Source organism: Sporothrix brasiliensis (genome assembly GCF_000820605.1).
Source record: "Sporothrix brasiliensis 5110 chromosome Unknown Cont19, whole genome shotgun sequence".
NCBI lineage: Eukaryota > Fungi > Ascomycota > Sordariomycetes > Ophiostomatales > Ophiostomataceae > Sporothrix > Sporothrix brasiliensis.
Genome location: NW_024467138.1, coordinates 1963762 through 1979639, shown reverse-complemented (window position 1 = coordinate 1979639; position 15878 = coordinate 1963762). Strand labels below are relative to the sequence as shown.

The 15878-nt window shown below is 55.8% G+C and overlaps 3 protein-coding genes across 3 annotated transcripts; 1 reads left to right on the top strand and 2 right to left on the bottom strand.

Annotated features, from left to right (window-relative positions):
- Window positions 1-1389: 1389 nt before the first annotated feature.
- On the top strand, window positions 1390-5115 carry SPBR_00078 (karyogamy protein; the record flags this gene model as incomplete). The annotated part of the gene is made up of 1 exon (XM_040758398.1): window positions 1390-5115. One exon carries the CDS (start codon window positions 1390-1392, stop codon window positions 5113-5115), a length of 3726 nt encoding a protein of 1241 aa, XP_040618365.1.
- A 1200-nt stretch (window positions 5116-6315) lies between these two features.
- SPBR_00021 (DNA/RNA helicase) lies at window positions 6316-12052 on the bottom strand (the record flags this gene model as incomplete). Its single annotated transcript, XM_040758342.1, has 3 exons — window positions 6316-7725; window positions 7800-11534; window positions 11681-12052. The coding sequence occupies 3 exons, from the start codon at window positions 12050-12052 to the stop codon at window positions 6316-6318; spliced, it is 5517 nt and encodes a 1838-aa protein (XP_040618364.1).
- An 893-nt stretch (window positions 12053-12945) lies between these two features.
- Window positions 12946-13940, bottom strand: SPBR_00846 (uncharacterized protein; the record flags this gene model as incomplete). The annotated part of the gene is made up of 2 exons (XM_040759165.1): window positions 12946-13580; window positions 13643-13940. The coding sequence occupies 2 exons, from the start codon at window positions 13938-13940 to the stop codon at window positions 12946-12948; spliced, it is 933 nt and encodes a 310-aa protein (XP_040618363.1).
- Between the last annotated feature and the right edge of the window lie 1938 nt (window positions 13941-15878).

Sequence of the window (15878 nt, the reverse complement as noted above, 5' to 3'; positions counted from 1 at the left end):
ATACTGTGCATGTGGGCTGCCTCGATCCATATCTGCATCACAGCCAGCGTTGCTGCTGCTGCTGCTGCTGCTGTTGTTGTTGTTATTTGTTGTTGATGCATGTCTTGATGAGGATCGCTGTTTCCTCTCTACGCCAATATGAGTTAGTCGTCTCTTGCCACCTACCACCGCACAGACTCAATTCACGGCAACCGCGACTGGCGTCAGTTGATAACTGTAAAGGTGACGCTCCCAATCAATCACGATCCCCTGTAATTCGTTTCTTCCCCGGGGCCAGCTCATTGCGCCCATCCGCCTGCGGCGAAGAATAGCAAGCGGTGCACCTCCCTTACCTTCGTAGACAATTTTATTTCAAAGAGAGGTCGCTTCTCTCCTCCCCCGTTACCCTTTTTTGACTTTTGTCTGTGATTTAATACGGACGTACTGCCTTGCTTGTGTGGGCTGTTTGTCTTGGGCGCTCCTTCCCGCACATTGCGTTTGCTGTGCTGCTTTCCCTTTTTCTCCTTTGTACGCCCTTCGCCCCCATTGCTCTTTCCCTTCGCTCGTCCTGACTAAATTTTGCCCGTCTCGGAAAGAGCTCTTTTGCCTATTTCCTATTCTGTCTTTTTCGCGTTTTCCAACTCTGTTTCTCATCGCGTCGTCTTTTTCTCTCGCGTTTTGACTTCACTTCCAACCTTTCTCGTTCTCCTTGCCCAAGTCCGCGGTAATCTTACCACTCGCACGCATCCTGTTAGCCACACGCAAACCCATACAACGCCCCTGCTTTCTCCATTTTCTTGCGTCCTGCTACTGCACTGTCCACTCAAACTTCAACTTGCCGCCGTGCCAAAACTCTAGCTATTGATTGACCGTCCAGCGAACTCTCCAAACCCACCAAAACAGCTGCCATCTCGCCAGCTTCCTTGACAATTTTCCAGCAGTTTTCTACGCCGCTTATCCTACCTGCCCAGCGTGGACTAGCGATTTGCACATGCAGCGTCCTGCCTGCATTCCATCGCCCAACGGACAGGCAGCCGCCAAACAAGAGAGAGAGAAAAGGAAAAGAGGAACCCAATCGAACAGGCCCCAACGAAAATCGCTGCCCAAATCCACCGACGCGCTGCAAAAGCCAGTGAACCACGGACAAAAACGTTCTCTCGATCCCACGACGTAACGCACAATACGACGCTCACGACGCACAAGACGCACAAGATCTGCTGCGCACCACGAGTAGGATCAAAAAAAGGAAAATCCGAAATAACTGCCAAAAGCATCGCGCAAGCCAGCCCCTTTCCCGCCATTGGCACAATTCACGGTCAACGCGTTGCGGGCAAAAATAGGAGAAGCTGCCAAACAGGCGAGGGCGGATCAATTCCCTCCACGAAAGGTGGCTCGGCTCGTCCTGGTTAAATGACAACCACCTTTGTCGCCTCTGCCCCTGGCGTTCCCGTCGCCGACGTGTACGAGTACGGACCCAGCTGCAGCACCGTCCCGTTCCAGCACCCTGCATCCAGGCCTGCAGATGCAGCCACTTCTGCGGCTTCTGCGCCTTTTGTGACAGCTGTCACCAGCAGCACCCTAGGTGAAGGCGGCCACCTCCACCTGCAGACCGACATCCCCAGCCAATCCCAACCACCGCAGCCATCTTCTGCAGTTCCTGTCCTTGCTCAGACGCTTTCTGACCGCCACAACAGCAGCATCAGCAGCAGCAGCACCCGCGATGGCGGTGCGACTTCCTCCGTACTAACCTTTGCCGAAATACCCAGCGATCTCGCTCGTCTCAATTTCAACCACCAACGAATGCCCGACACCGACACCCACGTAGTCGCTCCCGTCGACTCAGCCGCCTCAACCACCCCTCTCAAACCTCACAGTCAAACACAGACACAATCGCCAGCATCGCTGGCGCAACCCACATTGCTCACGCCTTCGTCCTCGCCCTTGCGCCCAGCACGTCGCGTCGGATTTGCCGCAACACCGACCGACGACCTCTCGCCCAATAGCGCTAATCGTGCCGGCGATTTTCCAGAGCCCGGCCGTCCTCGCGTGCCTTCGACCGCGTCGTCCGCGTCGTCGACCACTCCCGCCCAGCATCCCCAGCCTCGCAAGCCGTCGCCTGGCCTCGCGGCCCGGCTCAAGGCTCTTGGATTTGGTACGACTGCGCGAAAGAATTCCCAGCCACCAGCGCCAGCCTTTTCCAATCACCCCGAACGAATTGGTCGCCTTCCCGAAGATCAAATCCGCCAGATCGACCAGAACCATCAGGCCGGTTCCTCACAGCTTGTTATCGAGCGGCGCGGCCGTCCGTGGAAGGGCGCCGGTGCGGCTGTCGCCCGTCTCCCCGCGTCTGTCGCCAATCTCGCTACAGGACACGGTAAACAAAAACCTGACGCGGACGACGCCGATCCGTATTTTGATTCGACTACAACGTCGGCGACCGCAATTGTTGTCGTAACGGAACCGGACGGGAGCAACGCTGATACGGCCTCTCATTCGCCAGCATCGTCTTTTCTCCCCGAAATCGCGCCAACTCAGCCACTCGATATGGACACAAACAAGTATCGCCTGCCTGACCACACCAATGGGAACGGCACCAAGGTTCAGCTCGACACGCGCCAACAGCACATCGAGCGCGACTCAACTGCCAATCCCTCTTCAAACTCGTCCGTCCGGATCGCCAGTCCCGACATCCCGCCACCTCTTCCCGCAAAAGACACCCCTCCTCTCACACAACAACATCAGCAGCAGCAGGCGGCGGCACCAGAGACGCCGTCGCAATCCGACTTCAATCCTGATGCCACCTCCTACTTCAACCCGCTGGGCCTGCAGCGACCGGGTTCTATCTACACCTTATCGCGTGTCTCCTTTGCCAACCAGCTCGCGCAGCTGACATCGTTGCAGCTGCCCGACGCAGAGTCACTATCCAGCAAGGTTTCTGCCATTCCCACCGCCCAGGCCGCGTCCCGCGCTCTTATCGGTGCTGCTGAACAAATTCGCAACTGGATCTCCAAAGCATCAGAAGTGATCGAGGGCCTTGACAGCGACGACGATGTGGAGTGGGCAGCAGCCGGTGGCCGCGAGGGCTTGGAGGAAGTGGAGAACGCAATCCTTCGCTTCGAGGAGCTGATCAACGTCTACGTCGGTGCCATCGAATCACTGCAGTGCCGCCCCGACATTGCCAACGTGACGCGCGACGAGTTACAACGCGCCGTCTACCAGATGGAGTCCATCATGGAGGAGTGGGGTCGCATGCGCAGCGCGCTCCAGAGCGTCAAGGCGCAGGTCGAGATTGCCATGGAGTGGGAGGAGCTCTGGAGCATGGTCCTGGGCGACATCCAGAATGAAATGGAGGAACTGAGTCGTCTCGTGTTTGAGATGGAGGAACGACGCCACCGATCTCTTGCAGAGGGCGGTGGCGTCGACATTGGTGACCTGGAGACGATTGTCGAAGAAACCCAGAACAAACAACAGCTGTCGCCGAATGTCTCCCTGTCGAGAACCTCGTCTGCCAACAACCGCAACAGCCTGTCCATCTTCCCTCTCACGCCGGCCTCGCCCGAGGCGCAAAGTACCACGCCGACGATTTCCCAGGATGACTCCAGTCTGCTAGCTTTGTTCGCCCGTATGCAACCGCTGCGCGCCTCTTTGGATTTCTTGCCCATGCGCCTCTCGGTGTTCGAAACACGCGCCTCGTCATGTTTCCCCACGGCTTGCGAGGAGCTCGAAATGCGCCGCGCTGGCCTCGACGGCACGTACAAGAAGCTGGAGAAGGATGCAGAGTCGCTGCGCAAGGAACTTGGCGAGGACCGCTGGGTGACTGTCTTCCGCGGCGCCGCCCGGCAAGCTCAGAAGATGTACGAGTCCGTGGAGCGCAGTGTGGCCAGGCTTAAGGAGGCTCTGGATATGGGCTTGCTCCTCACAAACCAGCCTGTTATGGTCAAGAAGATCGAGAGCTACGAAACCAAGAAGACACACTACGGCCCCGCCATTGAGCGTGTTCTTGCGATTATTGACAAGGGTGTCAAGGACCGCCTCACCCTGAACGGCGAGATCTTGCGTCTGCACGTGGAGCTGCAAAGCCAGTGGGATGAACTGCGGGACCAGATGCACGAGATCAACGTGGCGGTTGAAGAGCTGCATTCTGACGAGCAACGGAACCAGCAGCTTCGTGACTCCATCTCCAGCATGCTTTCCAACGACCGGTCGACCATTGGTAGTGGCCGCGATACGCCGCAGAGCTCGCCGCCGTCGTCCGTCATCATGTCGACCCTCGGCTTGGATAACAGCAGCAGCAAGCGTCTGGCAGCCAAGCTGGCGGACGTGAACGGAACGCCGACCAACAACCGCCGCCGCTCAAATCTGGGTGGAACCCACCTTCCACAGCCTGCTGCCCGACGCTCTATCTCGTCATCAGTGACTCTCGGTGCTGCCCAGGCCCGAAAACCGCTATACCGTTTCTCAAGCTCATTTGGTCCCGGTGGTGGCAGTTCAGTGTCCTCTCCGGGCCGCGAGGGTTCTGTGACTCCTGTCAGCAAACACGTGTCTGGGCAGCCTCCGCGGGCACCTTCTATAATAGACAACCGGCCCCGGTGGAACACGTCCACGACCGGCATCGATACCGGCCACAACTTCAAGCCGATGAGCCTTACGACGCCGAGCCCGTACGCGAAAACGCCGCCCAGTGCAACGCGGAGATCGGTCACGGGCACGCCGCGGTCAACATCCAGTCTCAGTTCTCGGCTGCCCATGCGCAGTCCGCTCAGCAGAGGTGTGTCGTCGCCTGCTGCACAGGCTGATGGCTCGCCGTCTCACGACCCACCTGGTTTCCGCGATGCACCGCCCTACCGTCCGCCGCGCCTGGCTGCTCACTCAAGCGCGCCGCCGGCTACATCCAATCGTCGCGCATCAATGCAGCCGCCCTCGGTCCACCTGCCGTCCTCCCCCAACGTGACGCCTCAACGGCCTGCTAGTTCCATGGCGGCCTCCAGGAGAAACAGCTTGCTTCCTGCGCCGCGTCCGAGAGAGGGCACCATCTCTGGGCGTGAGTCGCCTCAGGCCATAGCTGGCGCACGATTTGCTATGCGCAAAAAGCCCGTCGAGCCGAAGCCCAATGGAAAACCTAAGTGGAGACCATAAGTGCCAACTCATCACACGCTTCTCGCCTCCAATGACTCCTTTCCTCACTCTCCCCATACGCAAACGACCACTCGCTTTTACCATCTACCTACTTTAATTTTTTTGGCCTCTTTTGTCGCTGATTTTCTGCTATTTTTTTCTTCTTTTTTTTTGCTCCGCGCGTGCAAGCGAGTCTTTGTCTTTGTTTTTTTTTTGCTCCACACAAACCAGACGCAACTCCGCTTCTTTTGCTCTTTTCTCTTTCTCGTTTATCATTTTCTGTCTTCTGTCTGTTTTGTTTTGGGTTGCCGGATACCAACAGATCACACAAATCTCAACCTTTTCTAGCTGCTATTCTCATTCTCTTGGTTTTGCAAAGCCCTGGCGGTTACCTCCTTTCTTTACTCGTCTCTGTCTTCTTTTTGCCATCTATTTCTATAATTCTAACATTTTCCTTTGTGAAAATGAATTCCCATGGGAAGGGAACAAGGACGACAGTTTTCAAAAAGGAACCGAAAAAAACGGATGAACGCACAGGAACGAATCTTATGGCTCATGTAGCACAAGCAACAGCGCAGCACAGCATTTGTATTGTTCTCTCGAGCGAGCGTTCGACTGATTTGTGCAATCACCTAATTAATACGTCTCCTGCAATGATTTGTCTTTATTCACGACGAACCATCCCATGTCTTTTTTTATACCTTTTTCTTACAAAACCTTTTCTACTTGTCGTGTAAGATATACCAGAAGACGAGCCCGGGCACGAGGTTCAGTTGTTGTGTGGCGTGTGGGCGGGAGAAGAAAAGAAGAGAAGGAAAAAAGACCAAGAAAGGTATAGCAGCTCCGCCAATCACCTTTTTATAAAAATAAAAATTGTAACAACAAAAATATCCATCGTTACAGTGATTTGATGCCTGCGACTTTGTTTGGAATGAAGAAAAAAATGATGTAGTTTGACTTTGATATAATCGTAGTGAAAAAAAGGACAGCGCTTTCGTCTCTCCTTCCACTGACCGTTTGTGCGATGTTGCCGCTCCCGTTATGTAGACGCCTTTGCTGTCGTGAATAGTAAACGCGGTAAATGGGAATAGCAAAACAGTAAACTCCGTTGATGAAAAGCTGTACAGCATATCTGGTCCTCTAATGCAAACAAATAACAAAATATGCACTGGTAAGAAGACAGGAAAAGAAGACGGATTCTTGTCACACAGAATCGCAAAATCACAACGGCATCATCCCTATTCCACTCCCACCACTTCCTCGACTGCTGCTTGCACCGCCCGACGATGCTGCTGACTTGCGCTTCAGCACGCCGCCGCCGTTGGCACCACCGCCGCCGCTGGCCGCTCGGCTGCCGCGAGAGTAGCTGCCACTGCCACTGCGGCTGCCGCCACGGCGCATAAATGTCTTGCGTCCGCCCTTGCTGAATTTGCGCGAGCCACCGCCGCTCCGGCCTTCGCCTCGGCTTCCCTTGGTGGGTGGCTGGCTCTGTAGTGCTTCGAGTTGGGAGCGCCACGTATCGGCTGCATGCGATGATGTCGAAATGATGCCGCCGCCTCCATACCCATTGTCGTTGCCGCCAGCACCAGGGTCGTCATCGTCATCGCTTTCATCAGAGCTGATCAGATCGACAACGGCATCGAGGTCGGCTTGCGAGGGCGCCTTGGAAGGCGCTCCGCCGCCACCTCGTCGTGCTGCAGTCACAGGACCCAGGACAGGGCTGTCGTAGCCGGCACCATCGTCTTCCACATCGCCTTCCTCCTCGGCACCCGCGCCCATCATCTCCTGGTACATGGAGTAGTTTCGCTTGATCAAAGGCAAAAACTTGTTGCCGTACCGACGCACGTGGTCCGGATCAATGTCCGGGATGCGCCGCATCTTGTCCAGGGTGTCGGTCCAACAAATGGCCATTTCACGCAGTTGCCGCTCCGTAAAGAGAATGCGCAGACCCTTTTCGTTGCGAATCTTCTCTTCAAGCCGCCGGGCTTCGTCGGCAAAGTGGGCGATGATGTCGGCATGGATCGGGTCAATGTTTGCCTCTGTCAGTCGGGAGTCGCGCGCAATAGGCCCGCCCAGCTCCTCAAGACGCCGTTGCCGCTGGGTTGTTTGGCTCTTTCTTACCGGCCGGCTCTGGCCGGTGTCCTGATACGCGTATTGCTGGAGCTGCTGCACCTGGCGCGCCTTTGATGTTGCGACTAGCCGTCTTGGCGGCAGTGCCTCGAAAGCGGCGTCGTCGTCATCGTTTTCGTCAATGATGACGTCTTCCTCATTATCCGAAACCACGAAGTTGTCCCGGGCGTAGCCATTTCGGTGCACAGGGCCATCAAAACTTTCAAAATCGGTATCACCGTCGTTCTCATCGTCCTCAACACCGGCTTCGTCGAGAACGGCCGCCGGCGTCTTGCGCTTCTTTTTGGCAGCTGCTCCGGCCGTTGACGAGCCAGCTACTGCCTTGCTCTTCGCGGTTGCTTTTGTTCTCTTAGTTGCCTTCGTCGTCGCACTGTCGTCGGCCTTGGCGGCGGCCTTCTTTGTCTTCGTTTTTGCTGTCACGGCGGCCGCAATGTCGTTAACCTTAATTACGACCTGAAGCTTCTTCCTGCCATGGAAGAAATCGTCCGCACAAGAACCAAGCTAGAGAGATAATGTTAGATGTGTTCGTTTCGAGAACCAAAATTCGGTCACGGCAGGAGGGAAGGGAATCGTACTTCAAAATACTGAATGGCCAAATCCATCCGATTGACTTTGTTCACTTCCCGCAGAGCGTTCTCGGCGAGAAGCCGGTAGATCATCATGTGAACATCCTGCTTCTTCAGGTGCTTGGCAATGCCATAGATATCCCCCAACCGCTCTTGATGGTCTTCTGGCAGTCTCTTGCTGCCCATGAGAGCCTCGGCGCATTGGACCAGGGTGGCAAGCTTGAAGGCCTCAACGATACGCAGCGCCGCCACGGCATACTTGGTGAAGTCGGTGAGATTGAACTTGCTGTCGCTCTTGCAGTTGTCGCACGTCTTCTTGCACTCGGCCGGATCGAAGCTCTCGCCAAAGTAGCGCAGAATTTCAGTGCGGCGGCAGTCACGCTGGTTCTCGCAAAAGTCGACCATGCGGTTCAGCATCTCCCGCTGGCGCTGCTTCTGCTCCTCACTACCGTCCGAGTCGGTGATAAACTTGCGCAGGTTCTTGATGTCACCGTAGCCAAAGTACAGGTAGCAATTCGACTGCTGACCGTCACGGCCGGCACGACCCGTCTCCTGGTAGTAACCTTCGAGGCTCTTGGGGAGGTAGTAGTGAACCACAAAGCGCACGTCTGGCTTGTCGATGCCCATACCAAACGCGATGGTGGCCACGACAACTTTGATGACGCCCCGCTGCCAGTCGCGCTGGATGCGGACCTTGTCTTCGGCGGGCATGCCGGCGTGGTAATGGTGGGCCGAGATGCCATATTTGTCGCAGAGTTTCTTGGCAATGCTCTCCGTAGACTTTTGCGAAAGCGTGTACACGATGCCCGTCTGGCCGTTGTAGTCGGTCCTGATCATCTCGGCCATGTTGTCGATGCAGCCCGAACCTTTGACGCGGACCTCGTAGTAGAGATTGGGCCGGTTGAAACTCTGCGAAAAGACCTGGCAGTTGCCAATGCTCAGGTTGTGCTGGATGTCGACAATGACGTTGGGCGTTGCCGTTGCCGTCAGAGCCATAACGGGCACCTCGGGGAACTGGCGTCGGACGCGGCCCAGGGCCTTGTAGTCGGGTCGGAAGTCGTGGCCCCATTGGCTCACACAATGCGCCTCGTCAATGACAATGCGTGCAAGCTTCTTGTTCCGGTACAGTGTACCCAGGCAGTTGATGAACCGCTGGTTGTTGTTGACCATCTCGGGCGTCACATAAAGGAGCTGCAAATAGTGCTCAGGGTTCTCCTTGTGGAACAGGTCCATGATAAATTGGCGTGCGGGCGCTGGCATGCTGCCGTTAAACGAGTTGGCCGCAATGTTGAGGTTGGCCAAGTGGTCGACCTGATCTTGCATCAAACTCAGCAGGGGACTGATCACAATCGTGACACCGCGCGTCTTGCCACTGCCAACGACCGCGGGCAGCTGGTAGCAAAGAGACTTGCCGCCTCCTGTGGGCATGAGGACGAATGCATCCTTGCCGGACAGGGTGGCATTGATGGCCTCGAGCTGGTTGTGGCGGAAACCAGACATGCGGAAGCGGTCTTTGAGGGCCCGCCGGACATCTTCGGACCAGCCAAAGCGCATCAACTCGGGAGGCATGGAAGCTTTTTGACTCGCCCGAGGAATAAGAGCGGCTGACTTCTTTGCGCCTCGAGAGAGTTCTCTGGGAGGTGGGCCCGCATTGCCAGACGTCGGTGCCAGTGTTTGGCGAGCGGGCGTTGGTCGTCTTGAGGTCGTCTCAGCACTGGACGAGTGCTGCATCTCAAAATGTTCGGCCACCTGGAGCATCTCCACATCGTCGCTAAAATCACTAAACAAGTCAGGGCCTCGACCTTGCTGCGGTCGAGAGGGACCTGTGTTGTAGTTTGAGGTGAGCATCGGCGGTAGGTTTTCCACGCCGTTGAACAAATCGTCGTCATCAAAGGAGTCAGGCATATTTTGGTTGGGTGGTTGTCGAGACATGGGAGGTGGCGGCGGAGGGCGGAAGATTTCGACGTCACGGGTTTGGCGCGGTTGCTGATGTAGTGGCTGTCGCGGCGGCGGCATCTGGGTCTGCAGAACAACTTGCGAGGGCGTCACAGGTGTCGTTGCATTGTTCCGAGACATATTTGGGGCCACGTAACCCTCTGGGTGCTGGGTTGCTGGCACGACCACTCGATCGTTCGGGCTGCCGGCTGCAAAGTCAGCTGGGCAGCTTGACGGGTCGATCGAGGCAGCAGATAGTCGTCCCCGGAGTGTTTCTTCGCAGTCTTGAAGCTCGGCCGTCAGTTGGTCGAGACGGGCCTCTTCCTCTTCGGTGTCTTGGTGGCTTTGATAGGCTTCGGTGATGGTGTGGAGCAAGGCCTCTTGGTCGTTGTACAAGGTCGCATACGACCTGAACTCATTGACAAGATTGTCGAGCGCCTGCTTCTCCTTCAAGAGAGGTTCCTTGTCTCCCTTGATCTTCATGCGCTGTTCTGGTGACCACTTCTCGCGAAGGGCTTTGGTGTACTCCATTGTATTAAGGCGGAGTCTTTTCTCTAGACCATGCTGCTTATAACGCAAAGCTGGCCAGTAGGCCAAGACACCCGGTCGCTGCGTTGCTGCCATACCTTCGTCGGTGTCTTGGCCAGACTGCTCGAGAGCAGGTTCCGGTTCCGACTGTGGAGCCGGTGCTGTTGCCAGAACAGGAGGTTGCTGGGTGTGCACAATGCTATCCATTGGAGCATCTTCCTCTCCCGCTTCGGGTTCGGGCTCCGTCTCAGCCACAAGAGCTCTCGACCTCGAAGGCGTTTTTGTTCCACGGTCCAAAGATGGGTTTTTGTGAGGCGTGTCGGCCATGCGTTGTGCGGTTCGGAGGGTAGGTGAGTGTGGTGATGGGGGACCATTGTTGTCATCCTCCTCGTCAATCTCGTCGCCGTTCCCATCTTGCATCACTGAGTCGTTCGGACAGGTCACAAACGACGCGTTTCGAGTGGGCGGTGTCACGAATTCGTCTTCCGAGTCCATGACAATGTCGCTGCGTGTAGAATCGCGTTTCTGCTTCTTCTGCGGCGTAACGGACGTTTGTAAGGGCAGCAGGCTTTCCTCAACGGGCGGCACCGGTGATCTTCTCGGTGTCTTTGTCGGCGCTACTGATTTTGCAGGTGTTTTCGCCGGCGTCCTACCCGGTGCTTTGGCCGGTGTTTGGCGGTTCCGAATGGGTGATGACGACACCATGCTAACGAGGTCGTTCACATCTGGGAAATCACCTATGCTGCCAGAGTCGTCGTCCTCGTACTCGTCTTCGACTGCCCTGCTTCGTTGCCGCTCCTCCACACGTGCCTTTCGTTTTGCCGTCGGCGTGGCCTTCTCAGGCGGCCCGTTCACGTCAGCGCTCTTGCGTTTCTTGCCACGTTTTGCAATTGAGCGTGGCTCCGGCCTCGAAGCATAATCTTCCCGCCATAACGGGACATCTTCGCGCGGTGCAGCATGAGGGGACGAAGATGATGGCGTGTTGTCGTCCGTGGTCAGGTCGACAATGGAATCGAAGTCGTCAGGGTCAAGGTCAGAGCCAAAGTCGAGCGCGTACGGAGACGGAGCAATGGGAGTCTTGGACCACCTGGTGTGCGACGAGGGTACAGCTGGTGTCGCCCGACTCGGAGCGTTGGCCGTGCCCGGTGGACGCGTAGCTGCGTCTTGTTGCGTGAGGGTGGTAGTACGATTTGTCGAGGCGTATGGCGTGGTGGGCGACGAGGCGGGACAGTGGTGGTCAATGGTGGCTGCTGCGGCTGCTGCGGCTGCTGCAGTCTCCTGCTAGGCGTGCTGGATCCCATTGTGCTGTCTGTGTTAGATATGATATGGGCCGAGGGAAAAGGCGGCGGTGGCGGTGGTTGTTGCCTTGCAGCTCTGATCGCTGCTTTGTTTCGAAGGGTGGCGTCTGGCGAATGACTGTCACGAACATCGGAGTTGGCGATCAGTGTCGAACGCATGGACGGGTAGAGCGTGGTGCCAGTGAGAGCAGGCGTTAATGAGCCGGTCGCATTCGAGGTGCGCGGCGTAGCTGCTACGGCGGTCGTATTGCTGCTGTTGTGGCTGTTGTTGGACAAAGCAGGCTCTTTCCGGAACGTTGATATCAAGGCAGCTGTAGTGGGCGAGTGGACTATCGGCGTGGTGGTCGACACGGCCGTAGAAGACGCCCCGGCGGGCCGCGCCAGAGACGACGCCGCAGCCGACGAGGCGGAGGACAGTGAGGTCGGGAATCCCGCAGGACGAGTCGAGTTTGGGTTCCGCAAGAGCCAAGGAAGCTGTTCAGACAAGTTGTTGAGCGTCATGGGGCCGGGGTCGAGGAACAGCCGTCCCAGTGACTGCCGCCCGACATGAGGAAGCCCTCGAAGAAAGCGTTGGCGCGAGCGTGTATGCGGGTGTGTATGGGTGTCTAAGGGCGTGTGCGTGGTGAGTTATACGCAAAGAGGGTGAGGCAGAGAATAGGGAAGAGGGATTGGATGTCGAGATTCGACAGGATCTAAACCTGGGGCGTGTTGCTGGTCGCTGTTGCTTTCCGAGTGTCAATTTGGGCGGTTGCACTTGCCTGAGGTGTGTGTCTTGGTTCGCCTCCGACCGTGCATTGCACCTGCCCTGTATGTGGCGGCGGTGGAGGACGCAGCAGGGTGTTTCTCTGGACCGCGTAGAGCGCGTCAAGCTGTGCCAGTCGCGTAGTCAGGTGGTCCCGCTTTAGTTGTTGTGTCGCGCCTTCTCGCCCATAAAAAGGCCCCGCTAAAATGGTCGCCTACAGGCGGTTGCCACTTTAGAGTATTTTTTGGAGCCGTGACTTCTGTTCTAATCCTAAATATTCGAAATAGGAAGCTACACAAGACACGATGAAATAAGAAGTCACGACAGGCACGATGCGAAAGCAAGTCACAAGGAAGGAACAACTGGTACTTTTGTCTTTTTGTGTTTGTGTTGTTTGCAGCTAATTGAGATAGCTTCAGCTATTGATTAACGTTTTAGGTGTCTATCTGTAAATGCATCGCCAGTTTGAAACTCATTGCCAGGTATCGATCATGTTATCATCTCACAGGGAAAGGTTTCTTTTGAAGAAACAGAAGTGTAAAGCGCTCAAAATTATTGAAATGCTCGGGATCAATCGCAACGCTTTTGCAGAAAAAGGAAACAAATAAAGGACGAGTAAAGGGGGGTACGAAGAGGGAAACCAAGACCACCCTTACACGGTCGAGTCCTCCTCCTTGGGCTTCTCAGCCTCGTTAAAGAGGTACATGATCGCCACCAGCATCTTACCACCCGCCGACACGAGAATGGCCACGGACGAGCCGACCGTACGGTAGATGGCGGCGCCGAGAAGGGCACCGACGACGAGGGCAAAGAGAAAGACGACGCGGCGGGTGCGCGGGCGGTTGGAGAGGACAAACAGTTTGGGGTCGATCAGCAAGTCGACCCAGGCAGCGGTGGCCATGGCGGTGCTGATCTCGGTCATGGCCAGCGAGCGAGACTGGACGACCTGGCTGCCGGATGCGAAAGCCAGCAGGCTGATGACGGCGATGGTGCGGCTGCCCACCATATCGATGCCATACACATGCTGGATGGCGCCAGCACCAAAGACGAGGACGGATTGCCAAAAGTTGCAAGCAATCAGCCAGAGGCGGTTGCGGGGACCAATGATGTGGCTAAGCTGGCCCGTGAGCCAGCCGCCGGCCAAAAAGAAGCCGAGCGCGGCGCCGATGTTGGCAGTGAAGAACATTTCGCCGTTGAGGTGCGGCAGCACAAGGGCGAGCATGAGGAAGACGGTGTTGCCGGTCTGGTTGGAGGCGAAGCAGTGGTAGTCGGGGAAGGAAACGGCATCTGTGACAGTGGTGTTAGTCTTCGAAGAGTCAGGGTGCCTGGTAACCACGGCCTTGGCTTACCTTGCATGCCGGTGAAGATGGTAAGAAGGATGAGTTCGATTTCAGCCAGCAGCGTTGGCCGGACGGTGGCCATCAGATGGCTCCAGACAGCATTTTCTGACCCGGTGCTCTCTGCAGGTGATGATGTTGATGGTTTTGACGTCGTCGGAAGTACATGGTTTCTCGTAGAATCCTTTTCCTTCTGCGAGTCCATCTGATGCTGCGTGTCTTCGCAAGAGGGGGGCTGCGAATCGGTGTGGGATGTCTGAGTGGGACGAACGAACAGCTGGTCCGCCGTGGATGATTGTGCATCTGCCATGATGACGGCGGTCGTAATCAAAGGACGATGACAGAAATGCCGAAGAAGTCGTGCACCTTACGAGACGGTACAAAACAATAAATGGATCAAAGGAGGCGGCGTCGACGGCAAGAAGAATGGGTGGCCGTTTAGATTTGATTATTATTTTGGAGAGATCTTGAAGGTGTTGTGGGGTGACGATCCCAGTGAGAGTCGGCAGAGATATGAAATCAAAGACATAAGGAAAATAAAAATAAAAATAATCAGAAGACGAAGATAAAGCATACAAACAAAACAAGGCGAGGCAAAAAAAAGGAGACGGGGCGCATCGTGACAGCTAAATATGCATTATAGAACCAAGGGGCCAAGGAAAAAAAAAACAGCAAAAGCAACGCAAACTAGCTCAAGCCGTCCAAGAACACGGCGTTTAATGACGGTGGTCGGCGGCGCCAACCCGTAGCCAGAGCGGCCTCAGCGGCCTTGTTGTGGAGGCAAACGTTAACGCCTGGTAGTGACTCTAGGGGAGAATGGATAACGGCGACGGAGAAAAGGGGCGAGCCGCGTAGCTCCACAATACTCACTGGCGGAAGGCTTCATGGCCGTGCCTCTGACATCGTTGACACGAAAATAGAGGACTGATACAACGTCCAGGTGGCGAGAGCGTGCGGCTCTCGGTGGCGCACAAGGTGGATGCGTTCGATCGGCTACAAAACTACATGACTCGAAGGCTCTACTAGACCGCGGAGAAGGGGCAGCCCAGGCCAAGGCCAAGACGAGAAAGGAAAGTACGCTCCCGAACGGGCGCCAAGACGACTCGACTGTTATCCGGAGGCAATGCATCGTAGAGTGCAATCACGAAAGAAACGTGAAGCAAAACGATAACAAAAACGAAAATGAAAACAGACTGTGGAAAATCGGCGTGTTGCCGTGTTATCTGGTTGGACCGGGTTTGAACGTCAAGGACCCGTTTGGGAAGATCAAGACACAAGGCGGATGCAGCCACAAGATAAGCAGACTTCTTCCGTCACAGTCTGCAGGAGAAGACGAAAAGAGCGGGAAAAAGAAAACACATTTGGCAGTGTGCCGGGATGTGTGTCCAATACGCCTGCAGAAGAATCCACTACGGCGGAATGGGAGAGACATTGATATCCAACGGACGAGGGGGGGGAAAGGGATGTGGGCAGATATTTTCCTAGCCATGCTGAGGGAGCGGGGGAGAAAATCGAAAAAATCGGCGAGGCACGGAAGAGTCGTGCCCGGAACGGCTACCCAACGGCACAAGTGTGGATCGCCGGCCGGCGGTCGCGGCTGCTGGGGCCGTTGGTGTCGCTTGGGGGGGATTGAAGAGAAGTGTATGTGGTGGGACCGGGCCGGCGTGGGTCTAAGTAGAGGAGTCTGATTGGCTGTTTCTTCAGCCTCCGACTGCCGTTTTGGGCCGACTGCCGTTTCAACACGAGAACCTACAAACGTCGCACAGCACCAAAATCAAGTGAACCGCAGACAACCGAGGAGGCAAGCTTGGCAATGGTTCGATGGTTGCTGCTTTACAAAGGACCGAGAGCAACAGATGGACAGCACAAAATAATGCCAACTTGTCTCTGGACGAACCCGGCATGCATGTCCCGAAAGATACGGGAAGAGGTCGGAAAACGTTCCTTCGAAAAGGATCCCGATAAAAGAAGGAAAAGGGAAATGCATCGACGACAACAGGCTCACGGCTCACTGCAGCCAAGACTTCCGGCCCAAGGACACATCTACGTAACGCATGTCTCGAGACAACCAGTGTCTATTGTCAGCGGTGTTGGATTCTGGCTGGCTGGGTGCGCCTTCCCAATCAGGAACTTCACCTAGAGCCTGTACGGAGTAAGCGCGAAGTAGATAAAAGCGCCATATTTTACTAATTTACTCACGTATTATTATCATGGATCCAAAGTAAATATGCGCATCTGCTCCTGGAGA